Genomic DNA, 25,102 nt, shown 5'->3' on the forward strand with positions numbered 1-25,102 from the left:
TGAAAACCTTCAGAAGATGGAGAACCAGAGCACACTGGCTGGGGTTGAGCCCTGCGGGAGGTGCCTACTAGGGCTCTGGGCTTCCTCTTTCTCCATGGGGCTGTCTTGGAGCTTCAGCACCCTGAGAGCTACCTTCCAGGGAGGGCGGAAACTGGAAGGAATGGGGAAGGAGGAGGTGACATGGGGTCATTCACATCCCCTCCCCCCCATTTTTGCTAAGGCTTGGGGTGTTGCCAGGTGTTGGGGTGTTGCCAGGCCCCATTCCTGCATAGCAGTTCCTGGAGCTGGCAAGCTGGGAGCTGCGGCCCTGGAAAGACGCAGCAGCCAACAGAGAGGAGCTGCAGGGAGGAGCCACTGAGGGTAAGAGGATGTGTGACTCAAATTGTTGGGGGGGGCTGTACCTTTAAACTGTGCCCCTCCCCAACCAAGCACCAGTCATTTCCAACAGCTGCCGCTATCCCACTCCCCTGCTGCAGGGCAGAAGCTCAGAGCTCTCCTCCCCACACCAGTCTGGTAGGCAGAGAATGGGGAGGGCAGGGCAGAGGGGCTCCCCTAAGTTGCACATTAAATGTAAAAAAGCCACAGTTCGGCCACTTCTGATATATTATGAACAATTTACCTCCACATCCAGCTCCAGAATGTCAGCAGTTCTCTTAAGTAGGAAGCCAATATTGGGTTTTGTTCTTCCAAAGTCTCCATGTACAAACTCTTTAATGTAACTAGATCTTGCTTAAGGAAAAGTGGGTGTGGGCCTTGTGTGGCCGGAGCAGACTAATGTAGAATGGATATGGCAAAGAACACAAAGCAGCAATACCAAAATCTAGTTCTGTTCCTGATCCAAGATACACTGTGTTTGGAAAGCTCAGTTGTGGGAGCTGTTGCCATCTTTAACTCTTGGGATCTAGCTGTAAAGTTGAAAGCTATTGTCCCTCACAATCCAGGCTTTTGTTTGGTTCAAACTAGGGATGTTAACTAATGATTAATTTACTAGTTGAGTAGTCGATAGGCACTTCCGCATCTCGTCTTTGAAATGTACCTCGTGGGAGCTCTTGTACATTTCAAAGGAGGAATGCGGAATTCCATGTGCAGCCTGGGGCCAGCAGGAAGTCCCACTGACTCCAGGCTGCATGCAGCGTGCCAGCTTTGAAATGTAGAAGAGTCCCCAGTGGGGGCTCTTGTGCATTTCAAAGCGGAAGCGCCCACATGGAGCCCAGAGTCAGCTCCTTGCGGTGCTGCTTTGAAACACCGAGGCAGCGTTTCAAAGGGTCAGCATCACACAGCTGTGCGGTGCTGCCACTTTCAAGTACCTCCTATTTCCTCCCCCTTTGCTGCCTCTATTTGATAGAGGCAGCAAGGGGGGGGAGGGGAAAATGACTGGTCGACTCGACTATCAGATAAGCATTTGCTTATCAAATAGTCAACTAGTCTTAACATTCTTCGTTCAAACTGGATAGTGACATTTTACTGAATTCTAAGCCCATTACAGTAAGTAGCAACAACTCATCCAACATACCAATATTCAGTCATTAGAACAGTTTCATTAAAAAAATTATCAGTAACTATTTAATAAATGAGTGAGTCATCCTGCTATCATTCCTTGAACAGACTATTGGAACCTATGTGTTAGGTAAATATTAAAAGCTAAAACCAAATACACTTAACTCAGGATCTAACAAATTCTCAAATACAAATTAATTACATATCTTGAGCCTCCCCCATGCTCTCCATTACATATAGGGAATGAAACCTTTCTCCTGATTCAATGGAACCTGCAATAGGACTCTTGGTATGTTTATTCATGCAGTGTTTGGAAGCCCATATCAGAACCAAAACCAAGAGGATATAAAGTGTTTTTCAGGAAAAACTGAGAATTTCTTAACACACAGCATTTCTATAATGCTACTACCCAAATTAGTCTGTGTCTGATACATCAGATCAATATTCAAAGGCTTTACTTAAACAAAAACGGCTAAGTATTTAGGGTATAGTACGGATTTAGAGACAAATGCTGCTTTCAAAGCACCACTGAAGACTTCAGTGAAAACACAGGCTTAAAAAAACCCTACCTCGCAAATAACACGCACAGATCTTTATCCAATTTGCAATATGCCAAAGGCTTGAGTCTCTCCATTTTAAGATAAATAAAGGGCCTGAAATCTGAGTATATCTATGTGTTCGCTGCTATCCTGTATCTTAAAAATAATTAGGGGCTCTTGTTACAGTGCACACCACTTGCATTTCTGAGCTTATAACTTTTACATTTTTCAGTTCAAAGCAAACTTTTAGCACTTGTAGAAGAAATCACCACCTGTATGACCAGAACAACAATACACCATTTCTACAATGTATAATGCAGAAGGTAAAGGATACGTTCCTGCCTGAGTTTTCAGACGCAGACGGAAGTGATGGTCATCTATGTATTCAGATTTCATGGTGTGAATGACACGAGATCTTACAGCTAAGGGCCTTCTGTGAAGAACCCGCAGAGGGGTTTTTTGATCAATCTTTAATTCCTGTTGGGAGAATTTAAAACAAAGAACTGTTCAACACAGTGCACACTCAAAACAAACACATATATAGCTTTTTCAGTGTTTACAACAACATTTTACTAATATATTCTGGTAGTTGAACAATCTTCTTTTTCTTCTTTAAGTCTTCCTCCAAGTAAATCAAAGGAAAAAAAAGGGCAACTATCTTTTAATGAATTACTGGGAAATCCTCATGCAGATACAAGCTAGTGAAACCACAAATGCAGCAGCATAATAACCTTGAAATCTCCATAGTCTCTTGCTGGAATAACTCCAGGATTTACAAAACTCAATGAGAGCCTCAGGGCACTCTCTCAAAAAAAAAAAAAAAAAAAAAAAAAAAAAAAGGCTTTTGTCTAAACTGCATCCAACCCTCCACAAATAAGAATTAGAAAGCAAAGCTGAGATGACCAAAGATTTCATCACATTTCTTTAAAGAGCTTTTCCCTACAAAAAAGAGCTATTGATCTGCAAAGCATCTTTTTCTATTGTGATAAAAAAAAGCAGAGCACCAATTGTGCTCATGCATTTCAATGCTTCAAGCCAAAACACACACTTTTGGAGTAAAATAACGGTAGTCTCTATTTGAGAATGCTCATGCTATCAGACCCCGAGGCAATGTTCCAACACTACAAAACCTGAACCCAGAAATGGACATGACCAGCCAGAATATCTCAACACAATGTACCTCACCGACTGACACTTGGAATGGTTCATATTCATATTGGGTACCTTCTCTTTACTTCAAATATTTGTGTTAGAGACCTTTGGCTTGCATGATTTTGCACAGCCATTGAATGTAGATTTATTTACTGTGAATACAGGCAACCCCCACCTTACGATAGCCTGAGTTGTGACCCCCCCACACACACACACTTATGACCATTTTTGTAAGTGTTGAAGGGGCCGAAACCCCCCAACTTACGTCCTTGACCCGCATTTACGATGGTGCATGGCACCTATCATAAATGCAGGTACAAGTTATGATGTCCCCGACTTGCAACGCTTCCCCAGGAACTGATCGCGTTGGAAGTCGGGGGCCGCCTGTATTCCCAAACAACTTTGGCTGTGGGTAGACAGAACAAGAAGTAATCACTGCTAGTTCTGTTTTAATCTCCACTGTATTGCTCCTCTACCCTTAGCAATGATGAGATGGCATGAAGGGCATTTGGGCCTGGTCTACACTAGACGAGGAAGGTCGGCTTAAGATACACAACTTCAGCTACATAAAATATGTAACTGGAGTTGGCTTACCTCAAGCTGAGCCTTGGTGACATCTACACTGTGGGAGGCCGATGGGAGCAAACACTCCTATCAGCTTCCCTTACTTCTCGCAAAAGGAGGAGTACTGGCCCCCAACAGGAGCTGCCCTCAGCATTCGATTTACAGGTCTATACTAGACCCACTAAATCAAATGCCAAAATATCAACCTCTAGAGCATCGATCTTCAGTAAGTATAAATGTGCCTGGGGGTGAGGGGGAGAGAGATTTCCACCTCCAAAAGCACTTGCTGCTGTCTAACACATCTTCCTTCGAGGATGCTAATAACTGGTCATCTTGGGTAAAGGAGAAGCACAGCAATAGTGACTGTATGGTAGGAATGAGGGGCCTTAACAACATAACAGGAATGGCAAATGGGAGAATGGATACAATAGGCCCTACAACACAAGGTTGTGAGAAACCCATGATCAATAAAACACAGAGAGAAAAAAGAGAGACAAACATACTATACCTAACAAGGGGCAGGTGCTCTTAAAAGCAAGACAAATACAGATACCTTCATATCATCTAGAATTGCAATCTCTTCCTTCTGTATTGCTTTGTCTGTCCATATTAAAGCATTGTAGGTCTTTGTCTTTTCCTCCTCCCCCTCTTTCATGTGTCCAATTGCCTCTCTAAACAAAAGAAATGAATCACACCTAAGCATAACTATATAGTTGTATAAATGAGGATGCTTGCAGAATTCCCAAAGCACCATTTTGAAATCCCTTGTCAGAGACCACATCTACTGACCTGGTGACAAGCTGTAAATCTCGAACTTTTATTTTGTCTGAAGAGTTATTAATTTTCTGTGATGTCAGAAAAGAAATCAGTTAGCAAAGCTGCCCTGTTACAAAAGTACGTGTGCTTTATGATTTTCATGAAGTGCAAATGATTTACCTGCTGAAGTTCCTTCATTTCCTTGGCAGTAAAATGTATTCTATGAGGATTCACAAGCTCAATTGCAAAGGGCCTTCCTGGCAACATGTATAGAGTCATAAAACATAAAAACATGTTGTTCTAAATTAATGTTTGGATTTATGCATTGAGGTCGGAAGGTGTGAAAAATGTGTCTTCTCTTATGCAAACACATATGGGGTTTGACTGTTTAGGAGACATGGCCATCAGATGGAAGGAAAGAAACAAGGGATGTTTTTTGGCTACTAAACCTAAGTCTTATCAGTAAGTGCAAATTACTGCTTCCCAGAAGACATCTTGTACAAGTCTGTGCTAATTAAAAAATAAAATAAGAAAAAAGTTAATTAGCTTATTTGCTGTCACCTAGAGCAATGCCCAGGTGCAAGATGACGTTAAATCCAGCTCCCTCAGCTAAACATCTGTTGAAATGGCTGCACTTTCTGTGCTCTGGGCCAGTGCTGATCCCAGGATACGCACGCAGTGCCTGGAATTATACCACAAATTAGCCAGCGTCTGGTACACCTCATTATTAACTTTTACTCTTTTTACCACAGTTGTTTCAGTGTAGCTAAAAGCTATTGGAAGTATTAGCATTACTGATCAAAGAAGCTACCTCCAGAAAATGAAATGATCAATTTGGAAGAATAACAGGCTTTTTTCTAACTAAAAATGCAAAACAGAATTATGTAAAAAAACAAAAAAAAACAAAAAACAAAAAAAACCCCAATATATTTAACAATATGACAAATGGATTAAATTAGGAAATGCAAGCTAGGACATTTATAACGAACTATGGATTTCTAAATGTTCTTATTTGTGCAGCCAACAAGATTACGTTGGGGTCTAGTCTGTCTCAGACTGCTCTTATGAAATAATGTCAGTTTGCATCTCTAAATAAATATGTAAAGTTATTGAGAGGATGTTTCAAAGCAGCATGTGTGTCACAAGCTAGTTTTACAAACAGCAAAATATGTCTGAATAGCTCCAAGACACCATTTTGTTTGGTTTATATCTTTAATTAAGGGACATTCCAACCTTACCATTGCCTAGTGTTCTCACATCCACATCTTCTCTTCCCGAGGATGAAAAATTAAAACCTTTAAAAACAAATATGAACAGAGAATGAGAAACGTTACCTTTAAATTTGTTAGCAATCTAAAGAGCTCTCAGCTTGTTTGCAGAAAAAGAGAAGAAAAACCATGTAAAAGTGATTTTAAAACGTAGTCTGCATTCTAGTTTAATAAAACTGGATACTGTCACTGTCTCATCCCTTAAACAGGGATTCCCTTGTTCCTCGGCTTGAGTGAGGGACATCACAGCCTTGAGAAACTTTGAAAGAGCAATTTAATCCTAAACACTCACGGCTAATTCCTGCTCCTTGTCTTACTTAGAGTTAAAAACCTAAAGTTAGTGAATGAACTCAATCTGCCTTTTGTTGTCTCCTCACACCATGACTCTTATCCTGAATACGCTCCCAAGCTTCCCAAGGTATCAGTGAGATTCCTCACCTCCAACACTTTTCGTCTGTTGGCCTTACATTTAGCCAGAAGGGAAAAGGAACTTCAGGTGTTACCTGCAGGAACAGACTCATTCTCTTCAAGGTCTGGTAAGGATGAGACTGGCACTTAACTTTCTACCTCTGACCTCTTGTCCAGTTAACCTGGCCCAGGAGCTGTCACATCTTCATCCTTTCTAGGTAATACATGGAAAAAAATTCACACTCTGGTGTCTCAAAAGAGCTCCAGAGGCCACACAGACTGTCCACCTCTCTTTATAGTGTAGAGGGTTTGCCCGGCTTCCACTGCCAGGTGTGTGAGGGACAACAGCACTGAGGCCTTCCCAGCTAAAGTCTCTCCATCAACCATCAAGGTATTTACTAGTTCTATCAGGACACTAGCCACATCAGCTCCAAAAACAGGAAGGTGATCCCTTGCTTGAGCTCAGCAAGGTACCAGCAGAAGCAGCCTGTTATACTTTTCTCACCATTAATATACAGGTCCGTGCAGATAACAGCTGAGAGAGCTCTGCTTGCTGAGATCAGATGCCTCCCAGTACCTGCCCTGACAGTACGATGCAACTGAAACTTTGGGATTTTCCCAGTGTCCAGTCCGCTATATACCAATGCAGGGGAAAAGGAATTTTGCTAATTTCTAATTAAATTTGTCCTTGTGCTTAAAGGTCACTAACTCTGAGTCTGGTTGCCAAGAGAGGGAGAATAATCACCCTTCTCCTACAGATAAACTCCTATTTCATTGACTAGCATTTAGACAGCGGATCTCTAAGCATAGCAGAAAGGCAGTGGAACAAGACCAAGAGAAAAGCCTCAAAGTAGATATTCTAGAATGCTTGAGACAGAAGTAATTATTAAACAAGACTTTCCAGATGGAAGTATGAAGAGCCACAGGTCTAGAACCTGGGTCTGCCAGTTCTGAGCACCTGCCGCATGCATGTCACCATCCCACAGCTCTGGCAAGCCGCAGTCAACGGGTTGTGAGCAGTTTGGGCCCATGCACCACAGGACTGTCAGTGCTCCCAGGGTCCTGGTGCAATAGTTAATCTCAGAGAAGACACTGAAGCTGTCTGTGCACTAGATGGATCCTCAGGCAGCTGCTACAACAGACTGCTCCTTCATCTTCCTCTGGCTCCGGGCTCCTAGCGCCAATCCTTGACTCCAGTTCAACTTGCAAGATCTGAGTCCACACACTAGGCTTGACCATTCAGGCCCTAGCCATGGCTGGGAATTAAGCTCCATTCCCCACTTGATGAGTACACTCACACTTACTGCACTTTCACAAGGATAGGGTGATAAACCAATGTGTTATCTTTTTAGTAATTCTCCATCGTTAAACGGGGTATTTTGTAACGAGCATTCATGTATTAATTGTTAAGGGAGAGATGCAGGAGTTACACACTCCTATATGTGCCTCACTGGCACGATCAGGCTCAGCTGCAGAACTATTTTAAAAGGGGTAATACTTTTATACAAAAAGTACTGTTGAATTAGTGACTGATCAGACATAGGATAGGCAATGGAAGGACCATCCAGGACAACTGAGAAGGACAAGAGCGTGGCTTTCTCTCCATGTGCATTCAATCCTCCTGTCTACTGAAGCTGGTATCCAATGGACCAGTGGTGGGGGCTGTTTTCAGAATGTGTAAGAAAAATTAACCTAACTACTATGAATTATACACACACAATACTGGACACTCACTATCTGCTTTAAATGCTGTCATTAGATGCTCTGAAATCAGCTCTTCCACTGAAGACTCCAGCTTTCGTTCTCCATCTATTATCCAGGGAGTTTGTGGTAAATTCCTTGAATATTTGTTGTACCTTCCTGTCAATAAAACAAGAACGTTGCCATTAATTCATCTGTCACAGTGGTGCTCAACCTGTGGCCCAATCAGCAAACAGGCGTGGCCTTTGAGATTTCCTCAGGGCCATTTAGGTAAATTATATATTGGGTGGCCTGGGCCCATCTAACACACAGATAGCTGCACATGCAGTCCACAATGGTAAAATGGTTGAGAACCACTGACCTAACATAATGGACTGTAGCTTTAAGTTCATGATGATACACCTGCTCCAAGGGACCAAATTAAGGCTGTACAGCAATCTGAATCCTGGAATATTTGAGGACTTGACTTGTCAACTAGGGATGTTAGATTTAGTGTAATTGAATAGTCATATAACCACATGAAATATAAGCTGTTACACGACTATTTGATAGTCCCTGGGGGCATGGCCAACAGCCTGTGCGCTCCCAGCCCCACACCCAGAGAGCCCCGGGCCACCCTGCGCTGCTGCCTCTGATACAGCTCCCCACAGACAGCTCCAAGCTCCCCGCAGACAGAGGCTGCTCTGTCTCCCACAGATCTTGGACCACCCGTGGATAGGGGCTGCTACACAAAGGGAGTGGGGGGAAGTGGCACCATGGAGCTGGTGTTGGGGGGGGGGGGGAAACAGCTTTTAAGCCAGCTTCCCCCCAGCACCAACTCCTTCCTGCCCCCCCCCCCCCTCACTGCCTACTACAAAGGCAGCAAGGAGAGGGGCAGACAGGTCCACAGAGCCTGCACATGCATATTTATCAGAGGGACGGGTTGGGGAAAAATGGGGGGGTGGGCAGATCTGGTGGTCATGGGGAGTCTGCTTAAAGCCAGCTCCTCACCAGCACCAGCTGCCGCTTCCCCTGCGCCTCCTTGCTGCCATTGATACAGAGGCAGCAAAGGGTGTGTGTGTGTGACTGATAAGATTAACAACTGTGTAGTGGACGATATGGTGACATGCCTATTTGTCACCTTATTGTTCTTTTTAGCAGATTGTTCGATGTAATTTGTGTATTTATTACTGCATCATATCACATTCTCTTCCTTTTAGTCTTTTTTTAATGAAATGAAATTAAATAACTAATGCCAATACACTGCTACAGTGGGTATTTTACATCTTACAGATAGGAAATTCAAATGTAGGGATTCTCCAGCAACTGTAACTTTCGCAATACTACACACCTATATTAAATCATTAAAATTAACACCATGTATTAAATACTACACAGGCACAAGGGACTTGGAGTTACAGTTGCTACGGGGATCACAATTTTGAATTTCTGATTTCTGTGCATAAATAAAATAGAGATAGGAAAATGCTAAATCGGAGCAGTTATTCTATCCATTTTGATAGCTTATATGCGCCAGAGAGGTCACAGAGCTGGTTGGAACATCATTTTATTAAAGCCAAAATGTTTTAGGGAGACATAACTGGGAGGGTCAGGAGAAGGAATGAGAGAGATATAAAGGTTAGGTCCATGGGAGACTCACGCCAGGTGTATACTAGAGAATTAAGTCAGTTTAACTATATCAGTGAGAGTGTGAAAAATCCACCCGCCCATGCAGCATAGTTATGTTGACTTAAGTCCCAAGTAGATAGTGCTAGGCTGACAGAAGAATTCTTCCATTGACTGGGGTACCAGCGCTTGGGGAGGTGGATTAACTACATGAATGGGGGAGAACGCCTTCTGGCACACCAGGTACCGTCCACACAGATGTTCTACATGGTGCAGTTTGTACCATATTAAGTGTAGACGAGCCCTCATGTTCAAGTCTCTGTGCCTCGTTCAGAGTGATTTGGGATAAAAAAAAAAAAAAAAAAAATTGCCCTAAATCAGACAGAGTAGGGACTTTGAATCTGTCTCACTCGCATCCCAATATTCTATACACCATCCTGCATGTTACCTCCAAATCACAAAAAACAGGATTCCATCAGAAAACAGACATTCCAATGCAACTCCATTTTCATGGAAACATTCAGAAAGTTTTGGTTTTATTTCAGTGCTGCCATAACAGAATGGCCTTCATCTGACCTGCTCTAGTCACAGCCTCACATTATCTTATGTTAACACGACACCCCCCACAGAACACAAGGAATGCTTCAATCAAGGAATGCCGGGAGATGGAACTGGGTTATCTAAAAGGTCTTTTCCATCTCTGAATTCTATGAGAAATAAGAGTCCATGTAACGGCAAGAACTGATTTATGAATTGCAGGGTGCAAAATCTCTACTGTAATACAGAGACTCCATCAAATTGAAATCAAGTTCATTAAAAGTGTAAGTTCAAAGCAATTATAGGTACAACACCTTTCTCTCCCCCTCCCCCAGTCAGCTTTTGTGATTTTACTATCACATTTTCCTGTTTTTAAAAGTTTCTTCCTTCCCACTTGCTCTAAAAAAACCCCCACACAAATAGATGAGGAAACTGACTAATACCACTTCTGTAGTACAAACAGTGAAATGACTATCCACACAAGCTCTGTCAAATGCACAAAGTAAACAAAAGTTAAGAGAGAAAAATACATCTCTTTCATTTCTAAATATAGGTGTTGCTTGTAGCAATGGTTGGCCAAAACCAAGTCAGACAGGCATGATTTTCAATTTGATAATTTCCTCTTAATATTGCAATTTTTAATAAGAATGAGAAATGCAAAAGTGAAGGACCTGAAAACATCATTTACTCTCATGCACTCTCCTCTCTGGGTCAAATTCTGATTCTCATTTGCACTGCTGTAAAACAAGGGTAATACCACTATAGTCAATAGACTTTGCTCTGCTCTGGATTTATACTAGCCTAAACAGAGAACCACTCTACACAGAGTATGTGGCTGGAATCAGAGCTATCCTGTCCATAGGATGGTTTAGGGCGGCCACCCCAGAACCTATGCTTTGGGGGGGGCCTGAAGTGGTTGCCTCAGACATCCTATGGACAGGACAGTCCCCCATATTCATGTTAGCTGGGAGTCCTGGGTAGCCTGGGAAAAGTTGCCCCACAGCCTGCTAGGAATGGCTCTGGCTGGAATTACATAACAAACAAGGATACCTATCCAAAGCTGCAGGTGCCCCACCATAGGTCATAAAACCAATATGAGATCACCAGTAGAATGCCAAGCCCCTCCCTCCTCTATGTCATAGTTCAGGGCAACTGCACCTGTATTTCCCCTCATTGGTCTAAGCAATGCCAGATACTATCAAGCTTCCTTCTAGCTACCCAGGCGTGGCCTTTCTTGGTTAGAGACATGTATCTGTAGATTTCTGACTGGCTTATTTCCAGGCTACATAGTTCCTTGCCTTCAGAGACAGGCTGCCCAAACAGAACCTTCTTGGTTTTTATTCGGAGATGGGTAGTGGGTATAACTGCTATAGTTATAAGATACCCCACAGGTCTTTCTGTGAAAGATAATATTTTAAGGGTAAAAGCGCTACAGAGAAAACATATTAAAAAAGAATCTACATGCATGCTATTAAGCTTATAAGGAACATCCCAGCCATAACTTGGATTCTCCCAGGAGTTGTCCTTCAAATCCCCATCCAGGGAGATTTCTTGTGGTTATAAGTTCATCAGAGCTTCAGCTCAGTATAAACACCCACTGCTTATGGGGCCTCACTAGACCAAGTCCTTGCAAGCCTAACCTAAGGGTTGGGGTCCTTTATATACCAAGGTCTTCTGTCCATCTGCTGAACCAGGAAGAAGGCCCTGAGCCAGTTTAAAACCAGGTTATTTATTAAAAAATCCTTTCTCTCTTGGTCCCTGGTGAATCCAATTTGAACTAGCATATGCATACCTTTGTAGGGGATGGCTTCAAAGAGCTGATAATAGAGGGGGGGAAGTACCTTAGCATTAGTAAAGAAAGTATATGTAGATCAATACAGGCAGTCCCCGGGTTACATACAAGATAGGGACTGTAGGTTTGTTCTTAAGTTGAAGCTGTATGTAAGTCGGAACTGGCATCCAGATTCAGCCGCTGCTGAAACTGATCAGTTTCAACAGAGGCTGAATCTGGACGCCAGTTCCGACTTACATACAGATTCAACTTAAGAACCCCAGGCATCCCCAAGTGAGCTGCTGCTGAAACTGTTCTCTGCCCATGGCACACAACAGTTCACTCTCCTAAGGACTAAAATGCTTTAATTTAACTGAATTCATTAGGCTCCACATAGGGCTATCTCGATGAAATTTACTAACCTATGATATGAAGAAGGCCAGACTAGATGATCTAATGGTCTCTTCCAGTGTTAAATGCTATGAAACTATGAAAGACAAGTTAAAAGTAATCTTTTTTCCTCTCTAAAGACGTTCGTTTGAACTTCACTCTTGCATATCTGTATTCTTTTCTCTTATGCTTAATAACAAGAATAATAATGAATAGCAGGAGTCCATTTGGTTACATATGAAGACTGTACAGCATTTTTCAAAGAGAATAACAGCAAGAGAAATATTTTTTTACCAGCCACAAAAATTGCACCATTTGTGCACTCAATTTCCAGAGCAGCACAGATACGCGTTGGTGACCTTGGGGGACATGGAAAATGCCTGCATATAAAGAGACATTCAAAAGACAAGCAATTTCATAACATGATGAATCATTGTAGCAAAAATTAATCTATGCAGTTGTTTCTATGTACACAAAGCACAGCTGCAATATAACAACTAAACACTGCAAGACCTCTTGCGAATCATTAAGTGAATGAACATGAAACACAAGTATAATACATTTCCAAAATGTACTTTGTTAATTTATTCTGTCAACTGATGCTATAATTTTATTTATAATACTTCAAAATATACTAGCAAAATGTATTGTGAATTTCATTATCTCTGTAAAACATACTACATCATCTGCTATTAAATCTTTGCTAGGAGGTAGGGAAAAGACCAAAGATGTACATGTAACTCTTCAAAGTGCACATCAGATAATTTCTGCTACCATGTTTCCACCTCATTTTATTATGACTCTCAAAATATTTTATATTTTTCTTAAATTCTGCACCCAAAGTCATGGAATTATGTGAGAATCTTAGCATCATTTTAAAAATAAGTAACCTTCACTGTTGCAGAGAAAAACGTGAATATACAAACTAATGCTCAAAAGCCAGAAAGCAAATAAAAACCCAAAAATGTATTTTTTTTAAATCTTTTGATGGGGGGGGGCCCTCACTCATGATTTTTGAATAGCTAGGGTTGGCAATATTGCTATTGTACTATAGTATAAGTTTTAAGCAGTCCAACACAGAACACATAGTAATTTACTGCTGGTACAACAGGGGAACAGCAGTGGAATTGTGGCAATTTGATTTTGCAGTAATAAGATAAGCTTGTGCCCTTGTGGCACAATCTAGCCCTAAATTTGCTAATCATAAAATAATCTGGGGGGAGGGAATTGTTTTCAGAATGTTCACTTCTCAATTTTGTGATCTAATTGAAACAGTGTGAGATTATTTCTTAAAAGATAATGTTAGCACATTATAATGTCGTCAAAAGTCATGCAAATGCAACATTTCCTGACCAATACATATGTATGATTACATATATCAGTAGATTTTTAACAATTAACAATGCTTGTGTATTTCCCTCAAACATTTTCCTCCCCATCTTAATTCTGTACATAAGAAGCCCAATACTAAGAAACACACAGTTTCAACGTATACTTACTTACGGAAATCCTCTTCTTTTATCTTGTCCAAAGCCTTTATAATTGCCATTCTTGTGAAAACAGACTGCACAGTGAAATGAAAAATAAAATATCTGAGTTAAGGAAATATGAGAGGTTGAAAAAAGGATGTGGGTAAGGTAATTACATCATTTTGCCTAATGAGGCAAAAAAGAACAAGTACTCTTATCAATACATACTGCGTTTTTATATTTGAAGCTTAAGTATCACATTTTCCTAGGACTGAAAGTGTTTCCAATATTTTCAACATGTGCTCACATACTTCTAATCATGATCTTAGCTCTTTAACACACATTCCCTGATGTATTCCCTGATCTTGCCGATATTTACACACATAAATAACTTGACTTGCATATGTAAAGTTACTCAACACTGGTCTCTGCAAGACTGAGGCCTAAACATTTTTAAAGTGTACTAGGAGGCTGCTCCAACTGCTCGCTACTTGCTCTCTGGCCACTTTTGCCAGAGGCTGATTATGTCAGTCGATCACACAGCAGGAAAAAAAATGTTATATATAGAGAGATGTGTAAGAAAGCACTGAAAACTCATATTAAAATCAATGGGACTTAGGCTCTTCTTTTACCCCATGTCTGATTCTAGAAGAGATTAAAAAAGACACTCATCCTCTCTCATTCTATGTTTTATGTCCAACATCCTGAGTTGAAATACTGGTGTTTGGAAGAGATGGCATGGAAAATATCACTACAAAATATGTTTTGCACCACAAATAGGTTCACAACAAAGCATAACTTTTTCCAAAAAATATTTACATGCTGGTTTCAAAAGTGCCTAAGAGACTAGAAGCACAAATCTCACTGACTTTCAAGATTTCCTATCTTAAGTTATTTAGATGCTTTTGAAAAATCCCATCCCAGATCCTTCAATGGTTCAAGGACACACAATCACTGAAGAAGCAGCCAGATAACATCTCTAACAATCTTCTTCATTCAAGAGTATAAGAAAAAATATGTAGAAGACAAACAAAAGGTCAGTGAGACTTGAGGATTCAGGCCATGATTTTCAAAAGCAGAAGCCTAATATTAAACTTGTAAGGCCATATTTAGGCACCTAAATTAATAAGGTTTCAAAAGGACCCCCTACCTCCAGGCATCTCACTGGAAACTGCTGGATGCTCAACACTTCTGTAAATAAGGCAACAAATTTAGGCTCCTATATCTGGACTATGAAGTCTATTTTCTAGTTTTTTTAAATCTTGGTTCCAATGAACATATAACAACAACAAATGTTATAGATCATTATGTACTGTTGAAATGGATGGCAGAAAGTGATGTTATGTATTGAAGACTAAATATGATTGGTCTAATGTACGTCTCGGATTTTCCATGAAGAAAATGACTGTTGAGAGAGAAAACAAGCCCTGAAACACTTATGATCTTCTAAGGAAAAATATCATAACTTGCCATTGAAGTACATGACTAAGACATATTCTTTAGTTTAAATGTTTTTTAAAACAGAACTCCACTTGGATCTATTATCACTGAAGTGATATTCTTGGGTGCCTGCTCTGAACACCATCAGGTGAGTAAAGCACAAGGCAAGATAGGTGACTCATTCACCACGCACATGTGCTCGCTGGGGATTTGTGCACACAGATCCGGTAGGAAAGACAAATATCAAGCAGGGAAGGTGCAAGTCTGGGTTCAATTCCCTGCTCTGACAAAGGCTTCCTATCTGATCTTGGATAAATCACTTAACTCCCTACCATAGACCCGGGCTATTTCAGAATAACTCTTCTTATTTTGAAACAACAAGGGAGACATCTTACTATATTTTGTAAAAGCATGCAGTTATAGGTAATGAACAAATAAAACTGGGCAAAGTTAATTTACTTCAGAAACGTACGCTTAATCTCCCTCTCTCTGGGTGCAAAATAGTCATCTGCCTATGTACTTTCAATTTGCCGATCTCCATGGTATCTAGGCTTGGTCAGACATACACTTATCTAAAAACGAAATTTTCCCTCTGCTTCTAGGTGCCTTCCAAGTCATGCTGTCAGCTACACTGTAATAGCCAGAATGCGTCATTTTGGGATGTCACAACTACTCAGGACTAGTAAGGTAGAATATGCAGCTGGCCTATAGGGATTCAGGTAAGTTATTGTAATAATTGGATAATGAGTTTCTTTGTTACAGGCAGTCCCCGGGTTACGTACAAGATAGGGACTGTAGGTTTGTTCTTAAGTTGAATTTGTATGTAAGTCGGAACTGGTACATATTGTAGGAGAAACTCTAGCCAAACATTTCTCCAGAGCTCAGTTTTATTCTCCCACACCTCACTTCCCTCAGTCCTTTATTCTCAAGCTGAGGTGTCTACTGAGAAAAGCCGCTCCGCGTCTCCCTGGTATGCTGGGGGGAGCGCTAGCTTCGCGTCTCCCTGGTCTGCTGGGGGCAAGCAGCTAGTGCGGGGTTACCTCACCCCGTTTGTAAGTAGGGATCCGATGTAAGTCGGATCCATGTAACCCAGGGACTGCCTGTATTTCCTATCTCAAAGATATACAGGCTCTTAGCAAAATCCTTTTGGGTGGTATTTTAAAAATATTTTCAGTTCAAGTAGTCTCATTCAGTTTCCTGCATTGTGTTACCACCAGAGATGGTTTGGTGAATATTTTTTCCTCTGATTTTTTTTTTTTTAAAACCAAATACTCTTCAATTTTTTTCAAATTTTTTTTTTCATTTTTTAAGTCTAATAAAATGAATGTATTGTAGTTTTCAGTTGCTGAAAAATCTAAGTTTTTGGTAAAAATATCCATTTAATTGAAAAGCCTTTTTACATTAAAAAAAGTCTGAACAGAACATTTTTGCCCTGCTCTAAAAATTACTTTCATCCACTTGCAATAGCTCAGCTCCTCACATGCAAGTGACTTTTACAGAGGAATGTTTAAGGCTTCTCATAGAATGTACAGTTACACAGACAGATGCCAATTCTTGCATCTCTTAAATAATATTTGGCTATGTTGCATCTTTGGCACAAAAGGCAGGTCCTGCTCCCTGCAGACACAGAGCCGTGAGAACACAGTGGAATCTGTGTGCTTCACTGTACGGCAGGAGGAGAAGAGGAGGAGGAGATGGAAAGCCCACACAGGATCTGCCTTCCTGGTGCTTCATGGGTGCTACTTTCACGCCATTCTAGGGATGAGTTTAAGACTGGGCTGAGGAAAGGTGGATTCAGTGGCTATTGCCTTTGTTGGGTGGTGTGCAACAGTTGTGAGTGCTAGTGCAGCCCTTGTGATCTTGTATTAGACTGGAAGCAGCTCTGCTATGAAGCACAAAGCACATTTAACTTGGGCTGTATCCTAAAGAGAGCATTATACTGTGTATATGAAAGACCTGAATTCATGGTTGGACTAAAGCCCACCCTTGTGACATAGACAACAGGAGCAGAAGAAGTTGTGACAAGTCAATAATGCTAAAGACCACAAAACTTTACTGAATAATTATGACACAAGGAGATGAAATCAACATTTTTCATTAAGAAAGTGACATTTCATCTGAGGATTTCATTTCTGAGGGACAAGTAAAATGCATACCTCATCTCTGTAAAAGAGTAAGGCATTAAATGCCTTCTCTGTGCATTAAGGAAAAAGCTTGTCCTGAGAGACTTCTGAGCTGCCAAACCTGAAGAGAAAACCTGGCAGCTATGGCTCGTTAAACTGCTAGGAGGCAGATTTGAGAACTGTGCCTTCTATAAAGAAGAGAGCATAAAAAGGAAGCAGTCTAGTCTTCTCCTAACCCACAAGGTTCCTGATCCAGACTTTGGCTAGGGAAGAAAGGAAAATCTGAAGAATTATTTGCCTCTCTTGTATTTAGGACTATACCAGTTCTCAGAGACTGCAACCATGGTAAGATCTCTTATTATTTCTTTCACCAGTTGGATTAAATGAAAGAAAACTGCTCTGCTTATGTTTTGTTTCATTAGGAATAATGACCAGAGGAAAATGCTCTAGAACCAAATGATCTTTCCCCTTTTGTTAAGGCTAGATTCTCTTTTTTTAGCCTGATTTTAGCCACATCCCTGATAGACACTAAGTAATGCTTCGGTTACACTGACTTTTTTAAGGTATCCAAAGTACATTTCTGTAATATTGGAAATGTTTTTTTAAATGATAGCTCTCTTGCTGAAGGTCTGGGAATGGAGTCCTTGGCCATCCTAAATAGAAGAGATGATGAGAGGTGAATGAATAAAAGACAGCATCTGAAACCACTAGAGAGCCTTTCAGAAGTAGGGGGGGAATAGGCATTAAAGTAATGACTGAATTTCAAGAAACCTTCCTTTATTTTAACAACTGACATGAGAATTCTGATCCCTGAAGTATGATGCTGATGACAGTTATGGGATTCTTACCTGTTTATTTTTTGCTGGCTTGAAACAGTCTGGACATACTGTGGCTCTAAAAAGAAACAGAAATTTAATTGATATAATTACTTAAATAAATGACTTATCAAAATGAAGATACCCAGGTACCAGACCTAATTTTTGAGCTGCAATGCCTCACACTTTGTGTCTCTATAAACTCTCCAACTGTGGGATGAAGTTAAGATTTTTCAGTCTTAAATTGAAGGCAGAAGGTGCCAGTCTATTTGATCTACATAGACTAAACTCTTATTATCCATGGAGCATATATAACACGTAGTGGTTGTGCAAACCTCTCCCATTTTGACTCCTAACCATGTCACCCAGTTTAGCGTTGAAATAAGCAAGTGGGTGGGGAGTTCAGTCTCTTTTGACCTTTCTTGTGAGACCACCAACAAAGACGACTGACAATATTTTGCACCTTTGCAAGATGAACTGACTTCCCTAACTCTCTATTGGTCCTTTTCCTGTTACTAACTCATGGATCATGGCTTAAAATGTGACATATTGATTAGTGGTGTCCCTATACACCTCTGAATGCTATTACTGAACAGGAAAAAAACCCCAGTCTATGGTCAGAAAGATAACAACAGGCCAGATGAGATTGTTGAAATTCTTTCTAACACTCCTAAAAGGAAACTAGCATATCTAAGACTACTTTAGGGTAAAACAAAACTGGTTGTAACAGCAGATCCCCTGTGACTTCCTACACAGGCTATTTGTGGGAGATAACAAAGCACACTAGTTTCCTTTTTCCAGAATTTAAATAATCATTTAGTTTCCAAGTACAAGTTAACAAAAACAAGTTGAATGTTTCACTCCAAACCACAGAGCATGACACACAAAACCGAACACTCACACACCTTCTGCAGGTGTTTACACAGCAGCAGGATGAGAGGGGACAGAAGAGACAGTAATGGCTGTTTCTAAAACACTTCTCTAAAGGGTGTGTCCATTCGGACAGCTCAAAAATCCAAACCCATATTTTACCATGTTCTCTATTACTGAAACTGAGACAAAGAGCCTGTTTAGGGGACTCAGCATGTGACCAAAGGCCACGGGGCGTTGAAGGACCATTCCATGCTCAAACAAGAACCTACTTTCTCATCACACCAAAAAATTCACTATCAGTTTTAAACCCTGATAAGTAAGGCATCACATTTTACCACAGTCATATTAGAAATAATCTGAAATACATTAGCATAGAGCCCTCCCCAGACACAGCCCTCTGTCTGAGAACACTTGCATAAGGAGAATTATCACTTGAGAAAGTTCTCTGGGTTACTGGCCATAGCACACCATATTGTATTATCTACATGTCTCAACCACAGCTCTCCAACCTAGCTGCACTGAGAAAGCAAATTGAGGGGTCTCCTTCCTGAACCAAAACCCTTTGTGGTGCTGGATGAAATTTGGGAATAAAGATCTCAAAGTTGCTTTCTCCCCCCGTCTCCTCTCCCCAACTACATTATCCTGCTAGGCTGCTAACTTGTCCTGTACAAACATTTTCAAAAGGTTGACCAACACACAGAGCAAGTAAGATGGGAGGACAGAAAACAGGAAAAGGGAACAAGAAGACTGGGGATGAAGAGGTAGGGTTGTGGGGGGTAAATAAGGACAACGAAATACAAGGCCTGGAGTGTACCACAGCACTGTTTTGCCAGCAGGACTCCATTTGCCATCAGTTAGAATTGTGGGCTTCCCCTCCAGATCACAGAAAGCTGACCAGGGAGGCAAATAAAGGAACGTTGATTCTTCCCTGATCCCCCGGGTCATTTTCTAATGTGAAATTCTCTCAGTAAGAGAAGACACTCTTGTAGGTTACCAGATGATTTCAAAAAAATACTGGACAGACTTGATCTCAGATGCGAGTGGGGAGCGGGGCTGGCTGGGAAGAGGTCAGAGGGAGTGGGGCTGGCCAGAGAAGATCATGGTGGGGAGGGGAGAAGGGAAGATATGGCCAGCAGGGCTGGCTGGGAGGGGATTGGGGGGAGTGGGGTTGGCTGGGGGTGGGGGGGGGAGAACCGGCCGAGAACAGGGCTGGCTGGCAGGGGGTCCGGAGGAGCCAGGCTGGCCAGGGGATATGGGGGAAGGAACTGGCTGGCGGGAAGCAGGGCTGGCCGGGAAGGGGTTGAGGGAAGCAGGGCTGGCCAGAGGGGAACCGGCTGGCAGGGAGCGTGGCTGGCCCAGGCGCATACAGATCCTGGGGTGCTGCCCATCCCATGAATGGTCCCAGCGGGGCGCACGGGTGAGTCCAGCCCCAGGGATTCCATCCCGCCCCCACCCTCCTCCTCTCTACTGTGTAGTTGCGTACTGCCTGGCTGGTAGACATGCTCACACAGCATGAGCGCGTCTACCAGCCAGGCAGTACGCAACTACATACTGATACTCATGATAATAATAAAACATAATTAGAAAATACCAGACATTTATACGTCCGGTATTTTATAAATTTGTTTCCCAGACAGAAAACTCAAATACCGGACTATCAGGTTCATAACCAGACACCTGGCAACCCTCTCTCTTGTAAGAGAGATGTGGGAAGGGTACAGCTAGTGGGCTGCAATAAAGTGACAAATTATGCACTTGGAAGAGAAAGTGACAGCCAATTGGGGCAGAACCAGATGGAACCAGATCTGAAAGGCCAGAGACATGCTCTAGTTTCTGATCTTGAGGACAGCAGCTTCCAACTGTCAGTATCCTGATCAGAGAAGTTGTATGGGAAGGCTCTTTCATGTGCTGATTTAACACCTACTAGGGGCATGTCCTGCCAAGCTGCCTGAAGCACTAGCTTTTGGGGAAAAAAAAGCAGGAACACCATTTTCTTAGAACATGCTTCCTTTAGCTATTAAGGGATATGACTAGATAGTATCCAGAGTTCCAGAAACACTGGATTTCTTTGCAAGTCGGAAAAGGATTTCTATGGCAGCTACTCTGAAGAGCAAGGCCAAAAGTAATTATGTAGATGTTCCGTGGCTTTTTTTAAAGTCTTGTTTTTAAGTGAAACTAACTCACTTCTGATCCCTCCCTACATATCCAAATCCCCAAAACAAACAAAACATTTCAGCATTATATATGTTAAAAACCCATCAGTTTATGTTTACAAATTATCAAAAGTACTTCACAAACCATGTAAACTTATCAATTACTTTAATATTAACAGTACAAATGGACCTAAATCAAATGCCTGCCCTGACAGCAATGGGTGAAATCAAAATTCAAGATCCACATACTAACAGACATTAAGGTTGACAAACCACATCCAAACATTTCAAAAGTTTAGGCTGTTTGGATTTGGTGTGCAGATTGACCCCTTAGAGAGACCTTAGATTTAAACTGCAAAAAGGAACCGGGATTTGGGATCTGAATTTAGATCCAACGCTAAATCACAAATACTGGAAACACAGCACTTGCTACAGACAAATGAACAATGTTGCACAATATGAAGATAAAGATCTTGCTGTTTGTATTGCAACTTACAGGAAATGGCAATCCTCATCAGTTTCCGGGTGAGCAAAGACCACACTCACTTCGAACAAGCTCTAAGACATAAAAGAACAGTAACAGTTTTCTTTTACTAAGTGCTAGCAATTTATTAACCACATGTGTAACAAGTGTTTCAAGGATCCTCATTGATACATTCATTACAAGAAAACAGTGAAGGAGAAGAAAAAGATGGAATTGCTGCATAAATGGGACAACTTTTAAATGAGTTACCGAGAAGCCATTTCAGCAATGTACAGGTTGAACCTCTCTAGTAAGGCAACATCCATGGTCCAGCATGATTTTAGTTAGCCAGATATCCACTTATCATGGGTGCAGCCAAGCTTCCAGCAGTCCTGTAAGGTTTGTTTACAGCCACTAGTCTTGGCTTTCAGTGTTCTGTGCTGTTATTTAGCTCCAATTTACCCCAAATGTCTTCTAAGAGCCCAGTAAGCAGTGAAAGTGTTGGTAATGCTGCTAGACAATATTGACATCCTGTGCTTTGGCAACTTCTCTGGTTCCGCACCAGTCAGGTCTTGACAGTCCGGACTAGAGAAAGGTTCAATCTGTATCATAAAACTTATATAGCGCTCAATCGTCTCAAAGAACTTTACAAACTATTTTATATGATGCAAGTCATATAATGGATATCAGCTCCATTCTGTACAACTAGCACAGAGAGAGAATAACATCCCAAAGCCTAAAAAGGCTTTAAAGGATTAGCTCTTTCATTGGTAAATGTCAGTAAGACACTGATTTCATTTGTACATACACAAATGAATGCAAAAACTATTTCCATCAGTAACAGAAATGTACAAATAGGTAAAATGAGCAAAATGATGCTTGAGAATATATTAGTTTAGGATATTAAATTTGCATATTTTGACATGTGATGTTGACATTTTGTGTTCTAACAGTTCCAAAGCTTAAGTTTTTTTTAGTCAGCCATTAAATAATAGTCTGATCTTTCCGCTGTCTGACCTCTTCCATAATTTCCTGCAAATGTAAAAAATTAAACTGCTTAAAAATGCTTAAAATAAGCACTAATATTATCAGCCAAAATTATATTTAACACACCAAATTCTGCCAACCCTATCTATTATGGTCACTACGCCTAGCAAACCATGGGGGGAAAAAACAGACAAGTAAACCTTCTGAGCAGTTCATTACAGGATGACTGGATGCCTTTAAGCCATAAAAGACCATGTGGTTTAGTGGATTTACAACAGAACTAGGAACTCTGGAGTACTCTCTGTCTCCAGCTCCCATGAAGTATCCACCAGGCTCTTGGCAATGGAGAAGGGGTCACTGCTGAAGGCAGCATACACTTCTGTATAGAAATGGCAGGTCTTTGGTGCAGGACCAGACCAACAGTTTGATACCCTTGCCTTCTAGTATGTCAGCCTCAGCTCTTCGATCTTTGAACAACACTGATACATGACCTGTTTGTAACCCTTCTCCAACATGCCATGAAAAATCTTCCTGCAGGTATCAAAGTTCTGATGGCTGGAACAGGCTCCATAGAACCAGCAAATCCATCAACTCCAGTGTATCTGCATGGAGCTGCCAGAGAGTCAGCAGGAAAAGTGCAATTTGAGCTCTCCAAACTGAATAAACGAGTAGAATTTCAAAAACTCCTGTTTCTTTAAAGGTGTGGATGCCTATGTACTTGGCTGCAGGGCAGTGGAGTTCAAACTGCTGATCTGAGCAGTCATGATGGGCATTGTGGGCACCTCCTGGAGGCTATTTATAGTAACATAAGCAAGGGCAATATCTACAGTGTTACTGCACTGATCTAACTTTGCTGTGAAAAGCACTATACCTCTCATCAAGGGATTTTTATTTTGTTGCCATAGCAGGGGAGTTTACATTGGCAAGAGGAGCACTGATATGTATACACTTGTACAGACTATTTGTTTGTCCTGTTACATTCCAGCTCAGCTTTCCCCTTGATATTTTTATACCCACTGCCTCTTCTTGTCCCCCTCCCCCACACTCCCTATTTTTTTCCTTCTTCCTAACCCCCTTTCTTCCCTATTTATTTTAGTTCTGGACATCTAACACTCTGGTCATCTGAAGAAATGGGCTGTGCCAGGAAAGCTCATGATACCATCTACATGTTTTGTTAAAGTGCTACCAGACTACTTGTTGTATTTTAAGTTAGAACTGTGTAAGGCAGACAAGGCCTTAGATAACATATTTTAATGGTACACTTATGACTATAGGGACTCTGTTTATGGGCTCTAAAAGGTCTCTTGCTATCTTTAAAGTTTAAAGAAGTTTATGTCTATATGCCATGAGTAAGAAAATACTCCTATTCTTTCACTCTACCTGCTAATTTGCATAAAAACTACCTTTTGCCTTGTTTACTCTAGGATTTACTTTAGATAGCTATCTTGAGGTAAAAAAGCACACTTTTTTTTCCTAGACAAAACCAGTGAAAGACTTCTCTAATTAGAAACTATTAATGTTATGAGTAAGCTATCTAAATGCAGGAAAAACAACTTTATTACTCATACAACACCTTGCCATCAACAGGAACACCTAACTCCTCCGAGAACAAAGGATGAATAATCCACTTGTATGCATCTTTCAGCTGAACAATATCCTCTTTTGCCAGAGACAGGCCCTGTTTTCTGAATCATAAAAAATAAACAATGAAAACTTGTACATGAGTCAAACAATCATATCTCTGACATTTTATGCTAAAAATAAATGACCAGTCATATAAAATTATTTTTATTATCATATAAAATTTCAGTATAAACAGGAGAAAACTATAAAGTGTACAGAACATGGTGTGAAGGACACGGGGCTGCTCTGAAATAATTTATTAATACAATAATCAGACAAGTTTATGGTAAGGGACATTTACTATGTCTATATTAAAGATGTTACGGACTAGTCAGCTATCCGATAAACATTTGCTTATCAGATAGTCAAGATGACTAATCGATTCCCCACCCCCTGCTGCCTCTATCAAATAGAGGTAGCAAAGGGGAGGGTGAGATGGGGTACTTCAAAGCGGCAGTGCTGCATGGAGCCCGCACCAAGCTGTGTGTGGTGCTGGCACTTTGAAAGGTAGAAGCAACAGATTGGGGCAACAGATTCTCTCACATGGACCTGGCTGAAGAGTCCTTCCTAGACTCCCATTATGAAAGGTAGAATGTGAGGAATGACATAAAAGAAATGAGAGTAGACGTGACCTTTAGTTGTTTTAATTTTTTCCCCTCTTATTATGCTTTATTCCTGCTGTTAAAATTAAATAATACTTTGATTTAAGAAAGCCATCTAGTTCCTGGTCACAAACTCCTACTGGAAAGAACTGAAGGTGCCAAACTTAGTCAAATATGCTGCAATGAGCACACAGTATGTGAGGGTATGTCTACACTACCCTCCTAGTTCGAACTAGGAGGGTAATGTATGCATACCGCACTTGCTAATGAAGCCCGGGATTTGAATTTCCCGGGCTTCATTAGCATAAGCGGGGAGCCGCCATTTTTAAATCCCCGCTGCTTCGAACCCCGTGTAGCGCGGCTACA

General features: G+C 41.1%; 1 protein-coding gene across 5 annotated transcripts in view; it reads right to left on the minus strand.

The window, feature by feature from the left end:
- The window catches only part of PUS10 (pseudouridine synthase 10), a 67,931-nt gene that overhangs the window by 7,808 nt on the left and 35,021 nt on the right, over positions 1–25,102 (minus strand). For all 5 annotated transcript variants that reach the window (XM_006122158.4, XM_006122159.4, XM_006122157.3 and 2 more), the window contains 12 exons: positions 24,085–24,196; positions 21,558–21,619; positions 18,069–18,114; positions 13,688–13,752; positions 12,483–12,568; positions 7,919–8,044; positions 5,747–5,803; positions 4,689–4,765; positions 4,542–4,597; positions 4,306–4,423; positions 2,371–2,513; positions 620–719 (listed from right to left, as the gene is read on the minus strand). In XM_006122158.4, the coding sequence (XP_006122220.1) occupies positions 620–719; positions 2,371–2,513; positions 4,306–4,423; positions 4,542–4,597; positions 4,689–4,765; positions 5,747–5,803; positions 7,919–8,044; positions 12,483–12,568; positions 13,688–13,752; positions 18,069–18,114; positions 21,558–21,619; positions 24,085–24,196 (1,048 nt within the window). The remainder of the gene's footprint in view (positions 1–619; positions 720–2,370; positions 2,514–4,305; positions 4,424–4,541; positions 4,598–4,688; positions 4,766–5,746; positions 5,804–7,918; positions 8,045–12,482; positions 12,569–13,687; positions 13,753–18,068; positions 18,115–21,557; positions 21,620–24,084; positions 24,197–25,102) is intronic.

This window comes from Pelodiscus sinensis, chromosome 3, assembly GCF_049634645.1.
Source record: "Pelodiscus sinensis isolate JC-2024 chromosome 3, ASM4963464v1, whole genome shotgun sequence".
NCBI classification, from domain to species: domain Eukaryota; kingdom Metazoa; phylum Chordata; order Testudines; family Trionychidae; genus Pelodiscus; species Pelodiscus sinensis.